Here is a 17,978-nt window from a genome sequence, read left to right as displayed (position 1 = left end):
ATCAGTGTGGAAAGTGAGAACTGGCATTCAAGGTTATGCTCTGACTTCTGTATGACATAACACATAGGTACCTGTACATACTCATCACACACACACACACCATATATACATATATACATATATAAAAAAAAACCAAACCCAGCATTTCATATCATGTAGTTATCAGCAAAAAACTGTACCAAAATGTTTGGCACCTATTACTGATAAGTCACATTTAAGGAGGTAATAGAAACAAAATGCTAACTTTACCTTTATTTGGGTGAAAGATTGAAATAAAATTCACACCAAAAGCCAAGATGGTGGTAAAGAGCTAAAACGTTTAATCCAGATAGATGATCTCTTGGTTTATGACAGTGACTTGAGCTGTGTGTGTGTGGGGGGGGGGGGTAGGAGGTACTAGGAGGAGAAGGGGGCTGTGATCAGGATATAAAGTGAATAAATAAATAAATAAATGAAAAAAGACTCCATTTAAACCAGATAATTCTAATGGCATCTTACCAGTACTTATCTACACTAGGAAATCACTTCAGAAACCAACCCTAAACTCAATCCAGTCAACCCAATAGGAAATTATGCTTGCATAGAACACTGCATTTAATCTCCTTTCCCTTGAAAGTACTCTCCATGGTCAATTATAAACAAATGATCAAACAATCCCAAAGAGGACTTACTTGGATTTACCTATTCTGCCTGCCAATAAAAATTGGACCTACTTAATCATTCTTGTGCTAAAACTAAAACTCATATTAGCTGCTCCCAAAGGAACCAGCATTTTTATAATTACTTTCACTCTTAAAGCTCTTCATTAGTCCATTTTTTTAATACAAGTGAGCCCTACCTAATAGTCTTATGGACAGTAGAAAAAAATTAAGAGACAACTTTAAGGCAAAAAAATGTTTATGGAAGTCACTCTTAAGACAGAAGAGGGCGGCGGCAGCTGCGGCAGTGGTGGCAGCTGCAGCAGCAGTGGCTGGTTCAGCTGAAGGGCCATCAGCAGTGGAACAAAGGTGACAGGGTCCAGTCATTAGGGAAATGCAAATCAAAACAACCCTGAGATTTCACCTTACACCAGTCAGAATGGCTAAGATTAAAAATTCAGGAGACAGCAGGTGTTGGAGAGGATGTGGAGAAAGAGGAACACTCCTCCACTGCTGGTGGGGTTGCAAATTGGTACAACCACTCTGGAAATCAGTCTGGCGGTTCCTCCGAAAACTGGGCACCTCACTTCCAGAAGATCCTGCTATTTCACTCCTGGGCATATACCCAGAGGATTCCCCACCATGTAATAAGGATACATGCTCTACTATGTTCATAGCAGCCCTATTTATAATTGCCAGATGCTGGAAAGAACTCAGGTATCCTTCAACAGAAGAGTGGATGCAAAAAATGTGGTATATCTACACAATGGAGTACTATTCAGCCATTAGAAACAATGAATTCATGAAATTCTTAGGCAAATGGATGGAGCTGGAGAACATCATACTAAGTGAGGTAACCCAGTCTCAAAAGATCAATCATGGTATGCACTCACTAATAAGTGGATATTAACCTAGACAACTGGAATACCAAAAACATAATCCACACATCAAATGAGGTACAAGAAGAACGGAGGAGTGGCCCCTTGTTCTGGAAAGACTCAGTGAAGCAGTATAGGGCAAAACCAGAACAGGGAAGTGGGAAGGGGTGGGTGGGAAAACAGGGGGAGGGAAGGTGGCTGATGGGACTTTCGGGGAGTGGGGGTCTAGAAAAGGGGAAATCATTTGAAATGTAAATAAAAAATATATCGAATAAAAAAAACAAAAAACAAAACAAACAAACAAACAAAAAAGACAGAAGAAATTGCTTTAATTTTGTAGTCACACTGGCTACATTTTGAGAGCACCTGAATAATATGATACAAATTGATGTGGCAAAAATGTCTCTTTGAACACTTCTCTTTCTTTCAGGAGTTGCTGTGCTTTGAAACATCCCTTTTGACTTTAAAACATACTAAATATTTAGAAATAAAAATGTCTTTTAGTTCAAGGAGGCATTCACTGTTAGCAGCAGATAGTATCATGAGCACATAGCACATGGTCACAGTCATAAGACTCTCTGATGAGATTGTGATCAGTTCCCTTGCACACACATCTGTCCTTCTTCCTGGAGGCATCAGCCTTAACCTTCATTTCTGCTTGTCATTTTTTTCTGCTTTGTATCTGGGGCTAAACTATTCCTTCTAACCAATAGCATCTATATGTTGATGGCGAATCTCTAAAGCACATTTTACTTTTTCAATCTTTGGTAGCTGTTCAGATAAATTAATTACAAAAAATGTGTTAAACATACAATTATACACATTTATGGGCTGCAATAAAATGCTTACATATATGTATACGATTTATAATGATGAAAGCAGGGTAACTGGGAGATCTATTATCTCATAAATATAGCATTTGTGTTTGGATCCATTTCTAATCTCTTCCAGGTATGTACAATCAAATGTCAACTCTACTAACCCCGATGTGTTATAGAACACTAGAAATAAGTCCTGTTAATTGTACCCTGATGCCTAGTAAGCATCCTGTCTCCATGCTTTCATTTCTATTCTCAGGCTCTGGCAGCCACTGTTACAGTTGCATGTACTTTTCAATATTTTTAATGATGACTTAAACCAATATGAGAAGCTTTATCTGTTGCCCACAGGAGCTATTACAAAGCTGAAGAATGAAATCAAATATGAATGTGTATGCGACAGAGTTCTACCAACTTTTGTAAGAAACTATAAGTAAAACAGCAAGACATGATGGAATGAACATACTTGGTATGTTGGGTTTGCTTCCTTTCATTTGTGTAGAAGAATGTGGCTGAGGAACAGGAACCCTGAAAATGATAAGAAAATAAGATAACCACAAATTATCAAAAACGACTTAGATGGGAAAAAAACCTAATTGAGTCTATTTAGAGTTTACTTTAATTCAATAATTTAATTCAATACATTTCTTAAAGTAATACATTAAATATTTAACTTCATTATGTAGCAACTAAAGATGCAAACATTTTCATTATTGCATGGGAACTTCAAAATCAGTGCAATGACCTTCTTTGTTCTCCTGTTTTCAACAGTTCTGTAAAACAACCACCTTTCCTGTCCTACAGCTTTACTTTATAGTTAGTTCCATACTACATCAGATCTGCGGGTTTTTTTTTTTTTTTTTTTTTGAAGCAAGGAACAATTCTATGCCTCTTTTCTTCTGTTTGGTAAACTCTCTTTTGTCCTTTAAACTTTAACTCCATTATTTCCTATAGGATCCTGGCCTGATTTTTATTCAAGGCTAACTGTTCCTTTTACATGCCAAGACAATACCAGAATAAACAGTGTTGCCTGATGCTGTCGTGTGTGCATGGCATGCTCATTGTCTTCTTGAACTATCAGCAGTTGGGATTACTAAAGATAGCACATGGAGATTGGGCTCATTGATGTTCCTTCATGAAGGGAGAGGGCAGAAGATTTCCTACCCTCCCCTGAATTGAATTCTACAAGCATTTAACACTGGCTAGGAAGGGGGAAGGGTGATTCTTCAGTGGTATAGCTGCTCCTAATGTTTCAGTAAGTGACTTGTTACCCATGACCCTGTTAATAATCCCAATTAAACTCACTGGAGTAACAAGCTAGGCTCCGGAAGAATCATTTGAAATAGTTGTCCATTTTACCAGAAGAAGTTCACCCAATGCACAACCCTAATCCATGTCACAATGTAAGTAAAAGGGAATATTGGAAGAGAGGTAGCATTGTGTCTGTTGTGGACTATGGAGCATGCAACTGAAGCTAAGAACATCTATGCAAGGAATCCAGGTATGGTTGTCTTTCCTGGTGTAGTATAGAAGGATGTGCTTTCTTGCTTTAGTAGCCCTTGCATTCTCGCTGGCATAGCTAAGCAAGCCTACTGTGTTGAAAGGTGTTCCCAGAGAATTCCAGATTGACTGTCTTCCTTTATGTGGTATGGAATGGCAAAGTGCCTTGATGGATGGCATCTATCAGGTGAATAAAGAGATGCCCCCCAAATGGTTGATTGGAGAATGGGTGGAGAGAAGAAGGCTTAGGGGACAAATGGGGAGGGGGGAACTGGGAAAGGGGAAATCATTTGGAATGTAAACAAAGAATATAGAAAAGAAAAAAAAAGAAGTAACATATATGGGACAGAATCTTAAGCAAGCTGTGGTGTCACTTAAGCAAGCTTATTGTGTGGGCAATAAGACAAGTAACTGAGTTCCAGTTTTCTGCCTAGAATGATTCTGCTTATGTAATGGAGGAAATACAACAAGTAAAAAAAAAACATGTGGATGCTATGCTCTGCACTAGTTACTAAATTAGCAGGAAAAAATAAAGGCTAGAGGAGGAAAGGAGAGAGAATAGAATAGAGGCATTAGCTTGCAATTTCTTATTGGAGAATAAGGAAAAGGATAAAAAGGATATCTGTCCTAAATAGCATCTTTTAGGATATCCAAATTAGGATCCCATGTAAAGAACTGGGAAATGAAAAGGGGCAAAGTGAGATAGTAGTGATACAAGATACCTATCAGGTCTGACCTTGAATACAGAGTGTGGTGGTTTGAAAATGCTTGGCTCTGGAAGTGGCACTATTAGGAGGTAATAGCCTATTTGGAGTCAGTGTGGCCTTGTTAGAAGTGTGTCATTGTGGGGGTGGGGTTTGAGACCCTTCTCCTAGCTGCCTGGAAGACAGTATGTCTGCTCCTGGCTTCCTTTTGATGAAGATGTAGAACTCTCAGCTCCTCCTGCACCATGCCTGTCTGGATGCTGCCATGCGCCTGCCTTGATAGTGGCAGAACCTGTAAGCCAGCCCCAATTAAATGTTGACCTTATAAGAGTTGTCTTGATCATTATGTCTGTCTCTTCACAGTAATGGAAACCCAAACTAAAACACAGAGGAAGGGAAAACGTGCAGAATACAGCGGGAGCCTTAATGATAACCTGAATAATACCATGAACTACTTTAATCTGGAATAGTCTGAATTGTGCAGTTTTTATAAGACAAAGGCTACATAATGAGGGAAATCATTCCCTGATTAACTGACTTATAAGAGCCATTAGCTCTTATAATAATGCAGTTAAAGTTTCACTGGCTGAGGTCCTCATGAACATCAGGGACTTGAAGACAATAAAATAGCAAGCACTAGTAAAGGAAGGAAGTATGCATAGACAGCCTTTGATGCTCAGTTCACTGGGCCAGATAGGCCTGTGTTCACACAACAACCAAGGAAAGGGTTGGTCAGTGCAGCAGTGACCTAGGGACTGGTACAGAGCTTTAGTGGCTTTGCTGAACTCCATGGTGGCACACAGTCTTTGAGGGAGCAGAGACTAAAAGACTTAAATTGGCATGTACATCAGCTTTGTAAAGTGCTGAAGCAATTAAAAGGACTTAAGAAAAGGCACTTAAGAAAGTGCTTGTCTAGGTCACTCAAAAAACAGATGTGGCAAAAAGTATGTGAAGCCAGAATTTTAAAAGAAAAAAAAAGGAGCCAAATTCAATTCTTGTGAGCCTCGAGGAAAGGTTTAAGCCTAAATAGAAGTTAATGAAGGTATAGTGACAGAGCAGTGAGGGTTAGTAAGACCAAGTTTATCTCAGGAGTATACTTCACCCCCAGAATTGACAATGCACCTCTATCTTCTATAAGAAGGATATTGGGAGTGGGAATTTCTTTATCCAGCTCAAGGCTGTCTCAGTAGCAGATGTGGTCAACGGAAAAGGCATCAGCCAGGTGGAGATTGGCCCTAGAGATTGCCAGATGCAAGGAGTCTGTGAGGAAACAGCAGGTGAGAACACAGTCTTGACTCCTGGACAGTCAGAGCAGAGACTGTGCTCACACTTTGCAAGACAGTTTTATAGATGGTATAATGCTAACCAGTGACACTTTTGTAGATTTAGAAAAGCATCTGAGAGACATGAAATCACCCCTGAAGGAGGAAGGATATAAGATCAGATCACACAGGGTACAGGCACTATGTAAACCTTTAAAACTTGTGAGAATTTTTTGTGGTTTGGAAAAGTCAGATGACAAACAAAAAAGTGAATGAGAAAAATCCTGAAATACCCAGTGCCTATGAAAGTTAAAATCACAGTTTGAGAGTATGAACGTAGGAAAGGGGCAAGAAAAGATGGTCCCAGGGTGGGGGTGGGAAGGGGAGAGAAGGCTCAGTAGTTAAAAGCGCTGACTGCTCCTCCAGAGGTCCTGAGTTCAATTCCCAGCAACCACATGGTGGCTCACAATAGTCTGTAATGAGATCTGACGCTCTCTTCTGGTGTGTCTGAAGACAGTTACAGTGTACTCATTAAATAAATAAACCTTTAATATTTAAAAAATAAATGGTCCAGAAGCCATGTGGTTATTAGATGAGATTTCTATTATTGGGTATGGACTACTTCCCTGTGAGCTGTTATCCAAGGAAGATTCTGAGGCCCCTAAAACAATATAGGCTACTAGCATTGCCGTTGACCCTCCATGTATTAGACTTTTGATTGAAGATGCCACAGGTTTTGGTTGTAGAGCATGAAGAAACTAAGCTTGAGCTGAGCTGGAGGCCTCCTACCTGTTGGCCAATTTTCATAGTGTTAGGAGGTGCTATACAGGCTGTTGGGGAAGGACAGCTATCAATTTTCCCACAGGGTTGTGCACTCTGTATGTTATATCACCAACATGCCAGGCAAGGTGCCCACTAGTACAATACTGACATGACTATTTTCCAATTAGATTTGGCTCACTCCAAACAAGAGAATTTGGACTTAGTATTATATTATAAAGGTAGTCAAAAAATCCCATGGCTTAGGAGATAATAGGCCCTAATAGGGAAGCTACAGTTATTGTTTTTTTCCTCAGTGTGTATACTGTATCTTTTAAGTTGCCTTTTCAACATTTCTTATACTGCTATGACTCTCAGCAAGGGAAGCTTCTTGAAGCAGCTAGCACTTATAGATTCTTATTGGTCACAGTGCAGAGAAGGAGTGACTGCTGAATGTTCAGCTCTAAGTGGAAAGTCTGTATGGTTCCCTTCAAGGTTTTAACAAGAATGAAGGGGTTGAAGGAAAGTAAGATAGATAAGATAGCCCTAGAACCCTCTTTGTTTGTCAGCAACTTTTCCTGGGTAAGCTACCTATTCCTTTTCCTTGCCCTTTCCCCAACCCAAAGCCATCCATAAACTTACAAGTCTATTTCTAGACCTGTAGCCCTGAAACTTTTTCATTTGTAAACCACCTTTGCCCGGTAAGTCACCATCCTTTCCTGACACCTGCCACTACCAACAAACACAAAACCCTAGTTCCAGACCATAACCTACTAACCAACCCTCTTTATTGCTGATCTACCTTTGTTGGGCAAACAGCTTCCTTCTCTTCTAATCTACTGTCACTTCCCCTCCCACTGTCCCCACCTGTAGCCATCTCTACACCCACAGGTATAGCTCCAGATAAGTGGACTTTGAACCTGCTATCTTTTGAGAGCTACCTTTGTTGTAATGCCCCTGTAGCAAACAGAGCCTATCACAGAAAACCACAACTGGACACAATGCAGAAATTGACAGACCTTGGGGAGCCCAGTACCAATGGATTTGGTTTAAGGAACATTTTGGAAGAGGGGATGGAAAAAATGAAAACCAGAATTTCAGAAAGTCTGCTGTGAAACAGTCTTTCCTAAAAAATATTGTCTGCATAGAAAAGATCAGAACAATAGCAATTTCAAAGGAAATGTTAATGTGGAAGGGAAAAAATTTTATATGCTCCATAAAAAACTATAGGCAACAAATGACTACTGAGAGAGGAAGAATTTTAATCTCTATCAGGGAAGAGTTCTTATAGTTGGTCAAAGAGGTCGGCTCTGAAAGCATAAATCCACAAACAACAGAAGAGACACAGCAAGTTTTGTTTATATATCTGTGCATACATATGCATACATGTAACAATAATGATTGAAGAAAAGGGGCTATCAATTTGAGAGTACTGGAGTATGGGAAGGATTGGAAGGGGAGTTAACCGGGAGAGACTGGAGGAAGGTGAGTGTATGGTGGCAGGTTGGGAGATTTTTTAATTCTATTTGAATTAAAAATGTATTAAAAAGGAATGTAAGCTACAGAGGAATGGGTGGAGTACTAGGGAATGCTGTCCTTCAGGTATGACTGACCACTGCTCTCTTGAACTCTCAGTAGATGTAATTACTTCTCTTGGGTCTTTTCATATTCAGTTCTGGACAAGGTGAGGTTGAAAGAGTGGTGTTTATAAGGCTACAACTCTAACTGAGGGAGTATAGGAAGTTATCAATTGCCTAGGAGAGGAGGAGTGTAGTGAGAATTTTGGTTTCTTTGAAAAACACAAAAAATATTATGGGGATATGTTTTTGTTTTAATCCCAGGTGTGGGATATGGAGCTGCATCACACTATCTGGAGCAGGTGACTATGATTTGCCTCATGCTCTCAGCAGAGGCATAATTTTCTCCAGCTGTAGATAGTTTCTGCAGTTGCGTGACATTCGGAATTCTGTGGACTTTTCAGAAGGTATAAAAATGCTAGGGCCCAAAGAGGCATGTGGGTTGTTGGTTGGATGCTGTTGTTTGTTGTTTGTTAAGTAATCCTGGGCAAAGAAGAGATAACAAGAGGAAATTGGGTATCCTGACAGAAAAGATCAAACTTGCCCCTGTGCTCCTTGCTGTAAAAAACCCTAATTCAAGTCATTGACTCAGCAAGAAAGACCTAATTGAAAATTTGTTTGATCTATTTTTGGTGCCTTATCTTGGGCCTAGACCTGAACTGAAAGTTTCCTCCCTGAGGACTAGCTTTCTTGGTATCAGAAGGCCCCATGCAAGCTTCCAAAGGAGAGAGGAAACCAACAGTCCTACCCAGCTATAATGCTTATGAACCACAACAATGTCCACCATGGCAGGATAATAAAGGTGTAGTAGTGGCTTGAATACCTTGGTAGTAACCAACTGCTCTCTAATTGTATTTAATAATAAAGGTGTAGTAGTGGCTTGAATACCTTGGTAGTAACCAACTGCTCTCTAATTGTATTTAAAACCTCCTTGACTAGAGGGAAATCATGCCTTGTACTGGAAACCTAACCAACTACTGAGGGCCACTGAAGTCATGGGTCTTGGAGGAGAACCTACAACCACCATTTTACTAAACCAACATAATCCCTAACTGCATTCTAAATATCTGTGCTTATGCCTACATATCAGTGTAGTCCTTACCCATCATCAAGGAAACTTCCTTTTGGATCAGATGGAGACCATTATAGAAAACCACAACCAATAAAAATCTAGAATTGTGAAGCCCAGACCCAATGACCATATATACAAAACACCTCTGTACCTAAGGTTCAGAGATCATATCAGAAAAGGGGTTAAAAACCTGTAAGATCCAGAGGATCAAGGAGTTTGCTGTGAAATTATGTCTCCTAGCAATGTCAGAAGTTACACATGTCTCACCATCATTAGTATTCAGATGTGAGAGGAACAAGGACAACAATAAACATGCTAAAGTGGACAAGACAAAGCCCATCAGACCTTAACCCTACAAAAAAAACTAATGGCTGTGGGGAAATCCTGTTATTTATGGTAACAGTCTACCAGGTCTAGATAGCTCCACTGAGCTCAGCTCAAAATGGAGGACCCCCTTTTCCAGCGAAGCTTTATCTTCTTTGCCAGACCTTATCTGGGAAGCCCACCCTCCACACCCTGTACCAGAGGAAGGTCAACTAGTCCTTGGCAAAACTACAGGTTCAACTTCCTCTTTCCAGATAAGAACCTGCCCAGCAAGTACCAGAGGTTCCTGGATTGCCTCTCCATGCAAATGAAGCATTCCTAGTACCTTATACCCTAGCCAATGATTGACATTTACCCTGAAAACTCCTTCTCACTCTCCAGGGTTCTTAGATAGCCCTTGTCTACCCCAATAATGTATATGCATACAAGTTGTTTCACTGAAGATCATCTAAGAGAGTTGCTTCACTGAGTGCCATCTAAAAGAGCTGGAACACCCTGTCCCCCTGCACTCCCAGCTGGACCAGGATCCTGTAGAGCCCACCTGTTCCTGGCTCTACTTCATCCTTCCAGCCGGGTGTGCAGTAGCCTGAGAGAGGAAGCATACACAAGGTATCCCACAGGCAACTAAGGAATGCTGAGAATAGGAGAAATAGAACCTCTCACCCAAGGAAAAGCACACCAATTGGTTATCTAAGACCAAATGGTCAGCCCTGAAAACAAACACACAAGTAACTTTATACAGACTGAACAGGTTGTATTTATGTGTTTAGGAATATATATGTATATACATACGTCTATGTAACAACAATTAATGAAAATAAGAGGCCTTGAATTTGAAAGATAGAAAAAAATTGGTGTATAAGAGGATTTAAAAGGGAAACGATGTAATTATAATCACAAAATGGTACATTATGTTGTTCGCTTTATTTGATCAATATATTTCCTTAATCTCATCATGTTATTAATTCTTATAGCTAGTTATTAATGAACTATAAATGAGTATCATAAACAATGGAAATAGCATTTGATTATAAAATTTAGTAAGATATTTTACATGGTATTAAACTTAAATTAATGAAATATATTGTTTCTACAAATGATTAAGAAAAAAATTTAAGAGAAACCTAAATAAGGAAAATAGTTAAAATACATCTATTTGGAAATCCTTCAGCACATGTATTGTAAATACTTATTAAAATGTTGACTAGAAAATGGTTTTACAATCCTGTACTACAAAAGAACTTCAACATTCCTAATTTCAAGCTCTACTACAGAGCTATCATAATAAAAACGACATGGCATCGGCATAAAGCTTGTTGAACAATGGACCTGAAATGAAGACCTAGATGTAAACTCACACATCTATATGCATCTGATTTTTAATAAAGAAGCCAGAAATATACAATGTGAAAAAGAAAGCATTTTCAACAAATGTTTCTGGTCTAACTGGATGTCAGCATGTAGGAGAATGCAAATAGATCCATATCTATCACCCTCTACAAAACTCAAGTCCAAGTGGATCAAAGACAATATAAAACCAGATACACTGAACCTGATAGAAGAGAAAGTGGGGAATAGCTCTGAATTTATTGACACAGGCGACTATTTCCGGAACAGAACACCAATAGCTCAGACACTGAGCTCTACAATCAATAAATGGGACCTCATGATATTAAAAAGCTTCTGTAAGGCAAAAATACACTGTCAATAGGACAAAATGGAATCCTATAGATTGGAGAAGGATTTTCACCAACCCTATATCTGACTGTGGGTTAATTTCCAAAACATATAAAGAACTCAAGAAACTAGACATCAACAAACTAAATTAAAAATGGGTATAGATCTAAACTGAGAATTTTCAAGAGAGGAATTACAAATGGCTGAGAAACACTTAGATAAATGTTCAACATCTTTACACATCAGAAAAATGCAAATCAAAATGACCCTGAGATTCCATCTTATACCCATCAGAATGGTTAAAATAAAAAAATCTCAAGTGACAGCAGATGCTGGCAAGGATGTGGAGCAAGGGTAATGAACACTCCTCCACTGCTGAACACTCCTCCATTGCTGGTGGAAGTTCAAACTCCTATAGCCACTTAGGAAATCAATTTGGCAGTTTCTCACAAGATTGGGATTAGTTCTACCTCAAGACCCACTCCTGGGCATATATATACCCAAAGGATGCTCCATCCTACCACAAGGACACTTGCTCAATTATGTACAAAGCAGCTTTATTCATAGCCAGAACCTGGAAACAATCTAAATATCCCTCAATGGAAGAATTGATAAAGACAATGTGGTAAATTTATACAATGGAGTATTACTCAGCTGTCAAAAATGAAATCATGAAATTTATTGGCAAATGGATGGAACTGGGAAAAAATTCCAAGTAAGGTAACCCAGAAACAGAAAGGCATGGCATGTATTCACTTATAAGTGAATATTAGCTTGTAAGGGATAATCATGCTACAATCCAAATACCCAGAGAATTTAAGTAACAAGGAGGGTTCAAGCAAAGGAATACATGGATTTCCCCGGGAAGGGGAAATAGAACAGATATTGTAGGTGGACTAAGGGTAGGTGAAAGAAAGGGACAGGATCAGCTTGGGGGAAGATGGAGGACTGAATACTGGAAGTGACAACTGGTATTTGTAAGCATTTGGGGGATGAAATAGAAACCACTGCAATGGAAACTCCCTGGAATCTATGAGAGTGACTCTAGCTAAGACTCCTAATATTGGGGGATATGGAGCCTGAACCATCCATCTCCTGTAATCAGGCAAGACTTTTAGTGGAGGGATTTGGACACTAACCCAGCCACAAAACCTTCGGCCTACAATTTGTCCTGCTTGCAAGATGTGCTGAGTAAAGGTGGTGCAGAAGATGTGGGGGTGTCCAACAAATGACTGGTCTAACTTGAGAGCCATGCCCTGAGAGGGGACTCATGACCTACCCTGCTTGGAGGGCCAGGAACCAGAGATTGCATAGCTCAGGGACCTAGGATAGAACTAAATAGGACAGGCAGAAAACCAAAACAAACCAAAACAAACCAAAACAAACCAAAACAAACCAAAACAAAACAAAAGGCCAGTGAAATGACTCCTAATGACCATCTGCTATACTTGTAGACCAGAGCCTAGCATAATTGTCATCAGAGAGACTTCATCCAACAACTGATGGAAACAGAGGCAGAGGCCCACAGCCAAATATTAGGTGGAGCTTGGGGAATCCTGCAGAAGAAGGGGAGCAAAGATTGTGGAAGAGGGCACTGTCTCTGGCTCTTTTGCCTGCTTTTGGGACCCTTTTGCTCCTACTGGGTTTTCAGCCTTAATATGAGAAACATTCCTAGTCTTATTACAGCTTGATATGCCATGTTTTGTTGATATTCTTGGGAGGCCTGCCCTTTTGTAAAGTAAAATGAGATGGAGTGAATCTCAGAGAGAGGGAAGGTGAGCAAGAATGGTGTGGGGGAAGAGGTGGGAAGGGAAACTGGAATCTCAATATAATATATGAGAGAAGAATAAATAAAATGTTTTTTATTTGTGTCATTTAAGTAAGCCAATAAAAGCTTATAACATGCATGTAAGTGTCCTAACATGCTAGCCAGTTTGGTATTGGGATGTAGGATATTCTTATGACACATAGCTACCAACTATTAAAGAAAAAAAAGACTATGGAAAGGTCTTACAGAAGGATAAAGGAGAAAATAATGTAATTATACTATAAAAAAGTAAAACTAAAAATGTAGAAATGTCTTTGAAATTATATATTAAATTGAATCTGAGGTTTGAAATGTGCAATAAAAAAGTCTAGAATTCCATGAAGATAATGATTGTTGAGATCTAAATTTTAAAGGAAACTCTCATGAGATCTCAGGACGGGAAGAGAGCTTTAGAAAATTCTTACCATTTTAGACAATACATTGTTATGAACCCAACATGGCTAGAAATAGGAACATGGCAGGCACTTCTAAAGTTTTAGACAGAAATCAAAAGTGTATAATTGAGAGAGTGTTTCTTTTATGCAGTCTCAAGTGGCTTGGTCATAATATATTCTGTGTATAAAAAGCTGACCTTATAAATGGTAAACCTAGATATTTAGCTGAGGGTATTTCTAATCAAATGTGGACCACCTAGATTATCTTTCCTATTCACAGTAAAATATACAAAGAATGAATTTTCCAGAGGGGGAATTGTCAAGCAAAAAGGAGCCCAAAATGCAAATATTTGGGAAACTATCAACCTCCAAATATAAACTATCAGAAAGCTTTATCTGGACAGATCACCAAAGGTGAGGGTGAAGAACCATTTGCTCAAAAATGTGACTCATAGAATAGCTGTGCAGTTCATCTTTGTTGGTAAAGTGTTTTCCATACAATTATGTGGATCTGATTTGCATCTTAGAATCCACATACAAAGCCTGGTACAGTGTCATGCACTAGTAATCACAGTGTGGGGGAGGAAGAGACAAGCAGGTCTCTTGCATTGATTGGAGAGCTCACCTAGCCTACTTGACAAGCTCCAGGCCAATAAGAAACCAGGTCCAAGAAGCAAGGTAGATAGCTCCTGAATATCCAAGGCTATCTTTAGGTCTCCACATACATATTCACACACAAGGAAATGCATCTATAGAAGAACACATACATAACACACACACATTACATAATTGAAATTATGACTTGGAGATTACTATAATTAACAAAATTATCTGGACAAAGACAAAACATGTTTTTCAAATAAGGAATGTGTGTGTGTGTATGTGTGTGTAGAAGGACTATTTGGAGGATGCGAGTGAATTAAGAGAAGTAGAGAGATGTGAATGAGAGAGAACATTGGAGAAAGAAAGATAAATACCAAGTTTTATTTTATATGTAATAAAGATTTATAAACACACACTGGACATTAGAGCAGAAAGTAGATTAGACTATCTGATGAAGAGAGAGACTCGTGAAAAGGACAAGTAAGAGAGAGTCAGGAGTTGGAGGATGAATATGAGTGAAGCATACTTATATATATGAATAAAGACATCATAATGAAGTCCATTATTTTGTCTAGTAATTAAAATTACTATGTGGAGGGACAGATGGCTAGGTGGAGCAGAATTTTATCAGAACTGTTATGCCTGGCGGTTGAAGTAGCCTGTTTATCAGTGATTGTTATTGGTGAGCCTTTGCATAACTTAGTCTCCAGACACACCTGGCAAACCAGGAAGTCTCCTAGGACTGAGAATTGCTTAGGTGAAAGGTCTTTGCAGACAACCTTTAGATCAGATAATGAGTTTTGGTATGCGGAAATTAACTCAGTAAAGGTGCCTTTTTGTGTAACAAAGAAATAGGCTTCTAGGAAGCTGACAGTTTAGGGACACTAAATTCTTCTAGCAGTGTCTCTCTTTTCTGGGATTTATCACAGAATACTGACAGCTCAGCACCAAACATGACTGTCAACAAGAGAGTTGACCTGAATTAAATCCCTAAGACCCACAGGGTAGTAGGGAACCAATAACTCTTAAAGGTTCTCTTCTGACCTTCACATGTACTCCACGGCATGTGTATACACATATGGGTATACACCTACATAAACACACAGCATACATAAATACATGTAATAAAGTAAAAAATTAAGACAGATTAAGCTTATGGCCAGAGAACCAATTAGCCATCAAAACAGAAGGGTTCTAGAGTAGTACAGGAAATACAGACAGAATGAAATGAAGAGAAGATGTCAGCCTTCAAGGATTCTGCAGACAGGAAATGAGTGTAAGAGATAAAGAACTTTTGTAATGACCAAAATTAACCTGAAAAGTCCCACCTGCCCAGGAACCAGGTAACTTCCTGGAATGCTGGGAATTGTAGTTCTGAGAAATAACAAAGCATCATAGAAAAATATGGTGGCCTATAAGTTTGTCTTTATAAGCCTCAGCAACAAGTGGCTCAAGTCCATTCTCAAGTGGGAAATTCTGGGGAATTGTCCATTTGAAACTTGCTTCAAATTTGGCCCAAAATGGTGGAGGTGGTTTTTCTTTCGAATCTCAGGATTAATACTTACTACCAAGAACTCCAGAAGCACAGGAATTAACTTAAAGAATTGACAAATGGAAGTGCATGAGATTAAAAATATTCTGCACAACAAAAGAAATTAACTTTACAGTGAAGAGACAACTACAAAATAGGAGAAAAATCATTGTCATATAGTTTATTCAGGGGCTCCATAACATACAAAGAACTGTAAAACTTATTACCAAAATCTAAAACTTCCTATCAATAAGCTGAATAGAGTTTTCCCAATAAATATAAGAATTGTTAAGCATCCTTAGCCTCAAAGAAAATTAATATTAAAACTACTCTGAGGTACAACTTCATCCTATTCAGAATTGTAATCATTAACCAAACAAATGTCAACAAATGCTGGTTGAGCATACGAGGGGGAAGCAAGGACTTCTCCTTATCAACATATAAACTTGTGGTAAGCATGGAAACTGGTATAGCCACTATGTGAACCAGAATGGAGAACAGTCACCACTAAAACCATGAATGTCATAACTGAGCTATACCATTCTAGACATACACCCAAAGAACACTCTATAGTCTTTCACCAAGATATTTGCATATTCATGTTAACTGTTCCATTTTTTATAACAACTAGGAAATGCGATCAGCTCACATTTCCATTAACTAATGATTGGATAGTGAGCTTTCTTCTGCTGTAAAGAAGAGTGAAATAATAATTTTTTAGGAAAATGGGTGGAAATACAAAGTATTATATTAAGTGAAATAAGCCAGACTCAGAAAGACAAATAACTTTTTTTTTACATGCAGTTACCAGATTTTAGAGGGAAAGACAGGCAAGGTTATAAAATTATAAAAGGGTCAGTGAGAGTGGGGGAAGATTTTAAGGGAGAGGCAAAGAAGAGAAGAGGCAAAGAGGTGAATGAATGCATGTGACATGAAAGCAGAGGAACCAGAAGGACAGGGGAACAAGGATGGAGGAAGGGAGAGAAAGCCAGGTGAGATATGCCCATTGGCTGAGAACTTGTGATGTAGGTCAGAGTAGCCTTCAATTCACAGAAATCCATCTGCCTCTTTCTCGTGATTAAATATGCACACTCCTACACCCAGCTTCCAACCATATTTTGATAGATTTAAGCCCAGCTCTACAAAATGATACCCATTATCAGGTTGAGAAACTATGGCTAGACAGCCATAGATCCTAGAAATGGACATAAACCGACTCCCAATGATATGCTGATATACCCATAGATTAATGCATCTCTCCACTCTCATCTAAGAAGATTCTATTTGCAGTAGATGGTGACTAACACAGAGTTGCAAAACTGGTCATATTTCTGAGAATAAGAAACTACAGAATGCTCAGCCCTAAGTAGAACATAGTTAGCACAACATCTCCCAAGGCTCAGGACTCTTTGTAGAAGAGGGATGGAAAGAGTTGTAAGACTCAGAGACAATAGATGCCTACAAGGAAGCATTATTTTCTGGCCATAGCACGGCACCTGAACATATGAACTCATACTGGTTGCAACAGCATGTACAATATATGTGCAATCCCAAAATGAGACCAAATCCCAGTACTGAGAGGGCAGTTAGGCACACTGTCCCACTCCTAGCTATGGAGCTATAGGCAATTGCTAGAGGCTACGAGTACAAGAATTCTTTAATAAGTGTAGTCCATGGTATTTTGACAAGTCTCCTATAGCAGACCACACATCCAAGAATATATGGCAGCACAAATTTGTCTTGAAAGATTCTTTTATAGGACACAAAATTGGGTAAGTAGGGGAAAAGAAGTAGATCTGGGAAGAGTTGGCCAAGAGTTATCAATATGATCTAGACAGTATCAAACTGAAGAACTATTTTTAAACAGAACAAAGTATATATAAATACCATAGTGAACTCCATTACTTCATATTTTAAAGATTTTATTTATTACATGTAAGTATGTGAGTACACTGTAGCTGTCTTCAGACACACCAGAAGAGGGAATCAGATCCCATCACAGAAGGTTGTGAGCCACCATGTGGTTGCGGGGAACTGAACTCTGGACCTCTGGAAGAATTGTTAACCACTGAGCCATCTCTTCATCCCTACTTCGTATTTTGATTATCATTAAAAACAATAAAATAAATAAGTAGATTCATGAAAAAAGAAGTATCTTGGTCTACATGCAGACCAGCAAGCAACCAGAGAGAGCCACATTAAGCCAAGCTTGAGCATTTGGAACCTCAAAGACACACTTCCTCCAAAAAGGCCATACCCACTCCAACAAAGCTACAACTCCTGATATTGTCAATCCCTATGAGCCTATGGGGGGGGGGGGTCATTTTCTTTCAAACCAGTACAAGAAGGAAAGACCAGAATGATCCTGATGGGAGTGGGGTCACCTCTTTGGTCCCAGAGTGTAGAACAACTACTCAGGAATGAGAGGGTGAA

General features: G+C 39.0%; 1 protein-coding gene across 1 annotated transcript in view; it reads right to left on the bottom strand.

Moving 5' to 3' along the window:
- Positions 1-17,978, bottom strand: part of Radx (RPA1 related single stranded DNA binding protein, X-linked) — a 72,435-nt gene that overhangs the window by 24,251 nt on the left and 30,206 nt on the right. The window contains exon 11 of the mRNA XM_052170874.1: positions 2,801-2,862. Within this exon, the coding sequence (XP_052026834.1) occupies positions 2,801-2,862 (62 nt within the window). The remainder of the gene's footprint in view (positions 1-2,800; positions 2,863-17,978) is intronic.

The sequence above is a fragment of the Apodemus sylvaticus genome, chromosome X (assembly GCF_947179515.1).
Source record: "Apodemus sylvaticus chromosome X, mApoSyl1.1, whole genome shotgun sequence".
NCBI lineage: Eukaryota > Metazoa > Chordata > Mammalia > Rodentia > Muridae > Apodemus > Apodemus sylvaticus.
Note: the sequence above shows the minus strand (reverse complement) of the source record. Positions and strands in the feature narration are given on the sequence as shown.